The sequence below is a fragment of the Hakea prostrata genome, chromosome 1, assembly GCF_041222555.1.
Source record: "Hakea prostrata isolate BN-2017 chromosome 1, UWA_Hpros_2, whole genome shotgun sequence".
In the NCBI taxonomy this organism is placed as follows: Eukaryota; Viridiplantae; Streptophyta; class Magnoliopsida; order Proteales; family Proteaceae; genus Hakea; species Hakea prostrata.
Window position 1 is genome coordinate 9,072,998 of NC_142600.1, and position 6,812 is coordinate 9,079,809.

The window sequence follows — 6,812 nt, forward strand, 5'->3', positions numbered from 1 at the left end:
ATCAACATCAAAGTGGGGCAGAAAATGTAGCAGGGGGCAGATATTTATTTTATTTTTATTGGTTTCTAGAAGGAGGCACGTAAGAGTAAGACTATTGTAGGTTTTACCGTGGACTTGTTTCACATGTTCCAATGAAAACATGGGTCTGACGCCGTTGGATGATGTGGCAGTGGGTCCTACCCCAATGCCCATCCAATGGTTCTGATTTAGGGTACACAGCAGAGACTACCTCAGTTTTTTTTTTTTTAAATAATTTTAATCGTTATTTGGTAGTATTCTGGTGAGGAAGGAAATTTATCCTTGTCAGAAATGGATATTGGTCCCGTGAGGGACATAGAAAATTGCAACTAAAAAAGAAAAAAAAGTTAGAGATATTGATTTTTCATATGGTTGATGTCTTCACGATATCATGGTTGTGTATTAAAATATAAATAAATCAAGATAGCAATTTAAACTTTTATGTAGACGATTTTGTTTGTTTGTTTTTTTTTTTTTTGGTTTTTTTTAATGATGACGAATCTACAAGTGTCCAAGAGAATAAATAAAAAGAAATTTGAGAATAAATAAAAATAAACTTAGGGGTCGTTTGATAATCCACTTAAAATTAGTTTTTGATGTTTCTTGTATTGAGAAGCAGAATGTTAGTTGTTGTTTGATAAAATTGTTATATTTTACATGAGTTTTGCAACATAAATTGAAATGTATGAAATTCTTTGTTTCAAGAAATACTTTTGACTTTTTATTTATTAAAGGAAAGTTGAGTGCAGGTTGGATTTTAGTGAAACAAATTTATAAGGGATATTTATTAAAGTTGGCACTCTAAAATCTAAATATAACAAACAAATTTCAAAAGTTTTATTACAATTTTCAATTTTTCTTCTTCCAGAAGTAAGTTTTATCAAACGCCTAAAAAACTGTTTCTAGTGTTTTTCAAAGCATAAATATCCCCTCTTGTGTTTAAAAAAGAAAAAAAAAAGAGCATAAACATTTTGTGAGTTATCAAACAGGTTCTTATTGTAAATACAAGAATCTTGATAAGACTAGATTTCACTTGAATAAAATTAGTTTCAGTTAATGGTTTGGAGGCATTTTTTTATCATTACTAAAATTTTGATTGGGTATTTTTGTTATGTAATTTGGACTAGAATTTGACCATTGAGATGTATATAAGGTCATGTCCACCCCCAAAAAAAAGTATATTTATAATATATATAATTGTTGAGGTAGAAAAATCTCTATATGTATAATTTTTCATAGCCAACACTCTTAACTGTATGATATTAAAAAAAAAAAAAAAAAAAAAACTGAAAACATAAAAAGCAAAAAGAACTCCCTAAAGGCCTGTTTGATTACATGAATCCAGAGATTTCAAATATTTAGATTCATGAATCTGAGAATTATACCTATTTGGTTGTAAAAAATCTCTAGATTCATGCAATCTAGAGATTCACATTTTTACACTAAAAACTTGAATCTATAGATTTATGGGTAAGGGTTGAAATCCAAAGATTTCAAAAAAGCTATACATTTGCACATTCACAAAAATCACGTCAATCAAATAGTGTTTTAGGATGAATCCATAGATTTCATTCCACAACCAAACATTTAATTTTATAAATTATAACTCTATAGATTTGAAATCTTCAAACTCATGTAACCAAACAGGTCCTAAAAGATCATATTAATGTTCATGGAATACAGCTGTTGTAGAAGAATAAATCAAGTTCACTTCATATAAATCCGATAATATGTAAAGTATATTATAAAAATGCTTTTGCATGATAAATGAAGTACGTATATACACCAACCCTTGCATGATAAAAGGGTCAATAAAAATATTATAATTATTTAATTGTATTTCTTAAGGTTATTTGAGAATTTATTATTGAAAAACATCTTGTAGATATTTGGTGATTTTGTTTACGACTTGTTCTCTCTCTCTCTCTTTTTTTTTTTTTTTTTTCTTTCTTCTGTTGTTACAAAATGGGTATATAACCCAAAAACAAAATGAAACTAATTAGGTTGAACTGAACATTTCTCTGCCTGAAGAATCCCCTCTAGTTCAAGAGCCAGATCTTGAAAGTCTGGTGAAGAGCTCTCTATGGTAGTAGACCTCCTTGCAACTAGTTAGCAGCATTGTTGGATTCTCTGTAGACGTGGCTGAAACTAATGCCACCTTGTACTTGGGTACCTGATTTCAACAATTCCAGAATCCTTCATATATTATTTGAAGTTCTACTTCTAGTATACTCTTCCCTTGTGATCTTCTTATAAAACCTCTCATAAATTCATCTCTAGTTTTATAAATTGGGGTGTAAGTTTGGCCTTGACCGGCTCTAAGCACGCCCTGAGCCCGAATAGGGCTTGGGCCAAGATTTTGGCCTTGAGAGTGGGTTAGGCCCAAAATATTATGGCCTGGGATTACTCTTTGGCCCGCTAGGCTTGTCCTGACCCATCCTTGATTTTTGGCCTTGACCCTGACCTTGATTCTGGTCCTAATTTTGTCCCTAATGCTTGATCTTAATAAAATTAGGAATAGGGACAAGGATATGGCCAAATATAAGGTCAATCAGGGTCAAGAACAAAGCCAATTAGAACCAGAATGGACTTGACTTAGCCCTATAGGGTTTAGGGTCATGGACAATAATCCTTGGGCCCTGAATTAGGGTCGGGCAAGAATGAACTTCATTTATAATAATAGGACTGGGCTTGGAATTGCAAAAGCCCGACCCGACCCAGCCCTAATGTTTGTGTCCATCTTTATACATTGCAGCATCCACATTGCATTTATACCACCCCGTTTCTAGTTTACACCAGCCTGTTTTAGGCCTTCAAGTCTTCAATTTCTTCGCTATGTGGCTAGCTTTTCACACTGTACTTGTTCTCTATTTGGATATAAGTAGTATTACTTCATCTTCTTCTAGTACTAAAAATGATCTTTAATGAAAGGGAAACTTCAATACAAGCTATTGGAGGTGCATATCAAAGTTTATAGCTTCGAACGATTGATTCTTCACCAAACAATAGAAAATCATTAAGTGAAGGTTAATTGGATGGGGATTTACTTCCACATGTAATTAATGTTAATTTGATGAGATCCTCATGCACATTTTACTTGGGGAATAACCTTATTGGTTGGTTTTGAGAGAAAAATAATAATCTAAATGGTTGGTCTTGCCTCCATGGAGCCCATTTTCAAACAGTTCATGTCATCGTCTGATTGTATTACAAACATCTTAACAGCGATTAGCAGACATTGAGACGTATGCAACATAGCCATCCAAGGGCAAGGTTTAAAGTATCGGTATTGAGTATTGTATCGGTTAGATGATTTTAAGAGACGTATCATCCTGTATCAAGTGTTATATCGCTTTGCCTAATGTATTTTAGTGTAATTTAATATAGAGACATATGGAGATGTATCGTATCTGTTGGGTCAAATATAGATACCGTATCGGCTAGTATCGTATGGTATCGTAGGATACTTTAAACCTTGTCCAAGGGTGCTTACTTGGGCATCGCTGATAAGTAATCTTGTAAATAAAATAATTAAAAGAAAACAAGAGCTTATGTAAGTGATTTGATATGAATTGACATGGTCACAGGTTTTACCATAAAAAGATATAACTTTTGGATTCCTCATCTGTAAGTGTCTAAAGAATTGACTTCTGACAAATTCTGATATATGGGATGGAAGTATATAAATGTGTGTTTTATACTCTGTTAATCATTGTGAGATTTAAGATATTTACTTTTAGTATTTTGAGTGATGACTGTGATAATACAATTTTAGTAATTGGTTGAGAAATCTTCATTGTAATCTTTTTCTTACATAGTAAAAGTTCTTGTTATTTGCCTATTGACGTAGCATACTATATTAGTGTGAGAACTATGTTAAATATCTGTGTTATTTCAATTTGTTTATGTTCTTATTCATGTTTTCTTGGTTTTCATTCTAATAATTTCTTAAAATCAAATCAATTAAAAATGATTGATACTTCAAAATTCAATCACTTAAAACAATAATGTAAAAATAATTTAAAACTATAGTAGTAACCTATTGGTGTTCAAGGATGTTCTGTGATGAAATAAAAATCATACAAAAATTACTTCCGAAATTAGAAGAACTTCTTCAGATTGATATGTTAGTTTGACCAAATTAGTTTACTCTGGAAATGAGTCATGAATTATTTGCATCTGCAGATATTTGAAATGCCCAGGAGCCATCTAATCTTTAAGCTCTCTTGCACCTGATATCAAACACCTTCATTTACTACATGTTGTAGATAAATCATCTATCACCGGTTCACGCTAGACCAACCAGTGGTCCAAACATGATATGAGTTAGACCGCATGCCACGTTAGAATTTAATCATAACTATCGATTTCGTAGCACTCAATTGACGGCCCAGATAAGACCTGGTCAGTAAGGAAAATCTATAAATTGAGATCAGACACAAGCAAGAGTAACACACTTTCATTTACTCAAAACCCTGTAACTCCAGCTCTCTTACATTCAAAAAACCTAGAGCTCACTTAGAGTTATGGAACAACAAATCTTCGTTTTTACTACTTAGCTGTTGGAGACGGAGCGGATCCAGCTCAGTTTCTAACCGCTCTTTAGTGATCTTGCAGGTGTGAGTGGATCTAGCATTAGATCGAGCCAGATCTGAACCGACTGGTGTGAATTGTGGTAGCAAATTCGACACCAACACTACATAATCTTATTCTGTAGCAACTGCTGCTGCAATGCTCATAATATATTCTATCTCTTCCAGCACTTCTTTCATAGAAGGCCGGTTCTGTCTCTGCTCCTCTAAGCAGCCCAACGCCAGAAACCCCAAAGCCTTCATGGTCTCCAGATCCGTGTCTCTAGCTCCCTCAATGAGCATTGGATCGATAATGTCCATGAACTTCTCTTCCTCTGCCTTCCGTTGGAAATAAACAGCCAAGTTGGCATCCTCCAATTCTCTATCAAAGCTTATGGCTTTCTGCGATGTCAGCAACTCCAACAAGACAACTCCAAAACTGTAGACATCGCTCTTGTCTGTCAACTGGTAGCTCCTATAGTATTCTGGGTCAAGATAACCCAAAGTTCCCTGAGCACAGGTGGAGATATGGCTCAGATCAGTCTCTACAAGTCGAGAAAGCCCAAAATCTGAAACTTTGGCATTCAGATTCTCATCTAATAGTATGTTGCTTGACTTCACGTCACGGTGGTATATGGGAGGAATTGCAGAGGAATGCAAGTAAGCAAGCCCCTCCGCCGTCTGTAAGGCAATTCTTAGGCGGCGCAACCACGTTAGCTCCGACCTTGCGCCAGGGTGAAGCCCTTGTAAGGAATCATAAAGGGTACCATTTGGTATGTATTCGTACACCATTAGAGGTTGCTCAAGCTCTACGCAACAGCCAAGAAGGCCTACGACGCTGCGATGATTAACCTGGCAGAGAATTCTAACTTCATTGAGGACATGATCAACGCTCTTGGTGTTCCCAAGCTTAGCACATTTGACGGCGGTGACGGTGCCGTCTCTGAGGATGCCCTTGTAGACTTCGCCATAGCCGCCGGAACCCAGTAATCGTTCATCAGAGAAGTTATTGGTTGCCCTCTTCATCTCCTTACCAGTGAAAACCTTGGCAGCTTTGCCGCCTCTGTTAGCATTTAGGATATCTTCACGTTCTCTAACGAGCCGCTCTTGCGCCTGTTCAATTCCCCTGTTTCGCTTGTATTTTATCAGAGCAACCACCACCATCGCCGCCAACGTCACTACTAATGCCGTGGTTACACCTGAATTTATCAAAATTTGTAAGAACCCAATCAAACCCACATCCAGTTATTTGTGTTATACACAAGAAAGGCTCAAAAACATCATCACATCTACCTGTAATTAATGGGGTATGGTTTCTGGAACCAACACAAGATGCAGTGATAGGATCCCAAGATAGCCCATCAATGCAAAAGCATCTTTTCAACCCAGAAGTCGATGGATCTGCTAGGCATAAAGAACCATGAATATCATAGGCCTCCTCGCATTCTATGTTGGAGTGGCAGGTTGGCTCCTGGGGTAACTGCCACTGTATCTCCACCCCCGGCGCAGGCCAGTTTTTCACCGGCAACGAGTAATCTAAATTTACAAAACTCTGATACGCCATGCACTCTTCCTTCCCAACTATAATCGAATAGGCAGAATTCGAACTACCACACTTGAATGAGCAGCAGAGGCTTGCTGATGAACATGAAGCAATCTCAGGCGTGGCATCCATGTAGGTGTGACAGAGGCTTTTCGACGAGCAATTAAGAGGTGATGCTAGCAGACCATTGGAGCAATTGAAGTAGAAGATGGTGTTGCTGCTGGTGACATTAAAGGGAAGGCTATTGTTGAGTTGAATGCCATGACTGTTAAAATCAGTGTTGATGCAGGTGTTGCTGACAAAGGTTGCTGGGTCAATCACGAATCTTTGGGTGGAGGGGTTTATGTATTGGATGCGATAGGAGAAGTTCTGGGCATGAAACCAGAGTGTGCCATCACTGCAACGTATCTTGTAGGATTGGTCGCCACAATTGGATTCAGTGCTGAGTGGGTAAGGAACGGGTGTGTCGCCACAGTTATCACAAGGTGTTGCAGCATTGGAACTTCCTGAACAAAGCAGGAACACCACCATGAGTGATAGCAGAAGGGAAGACATTGTTGTTCGGAGGTGGAAATGAAGGAATTGTTGCTATATGTTCATATTCCAAGCAGAGACAGGGTGTTCTGTACAAACCCAGAAATATAATTTTTGGATAGAAGTCAAACCTTTAAAGACGTGGG

At 36.9% G+C, this 6,812-nt stretch overlaps 1 protein-coding gene across 1 annotated transcript; it reads right to left on the bottom strand.

Annotated features, from left to right (window-relative positions):
• Positions 1 to 4,724: 4,724 nt before the first annotated feature.
• On the bottom strand, positions 4,725 to 6,812 carry LOC149027247 (wall-associated receptor kinase-like 20). The gene is made up of 2 exons (XM_089146558.1): positions 5,883 to 6,812; positions 4,725 to 5,788 (listed from the first exon to the last, which is right to left on the bottom strand). Exons 1-2 carry the CDS (start codon positions 6,685 to 6,687, stop codon positions 4,725 to 4,727), a joined length of 1,869 nt encoding a protein of 622 aa, XP_089002684.1. The 5' UTR covers positions 6,688 to 6,812.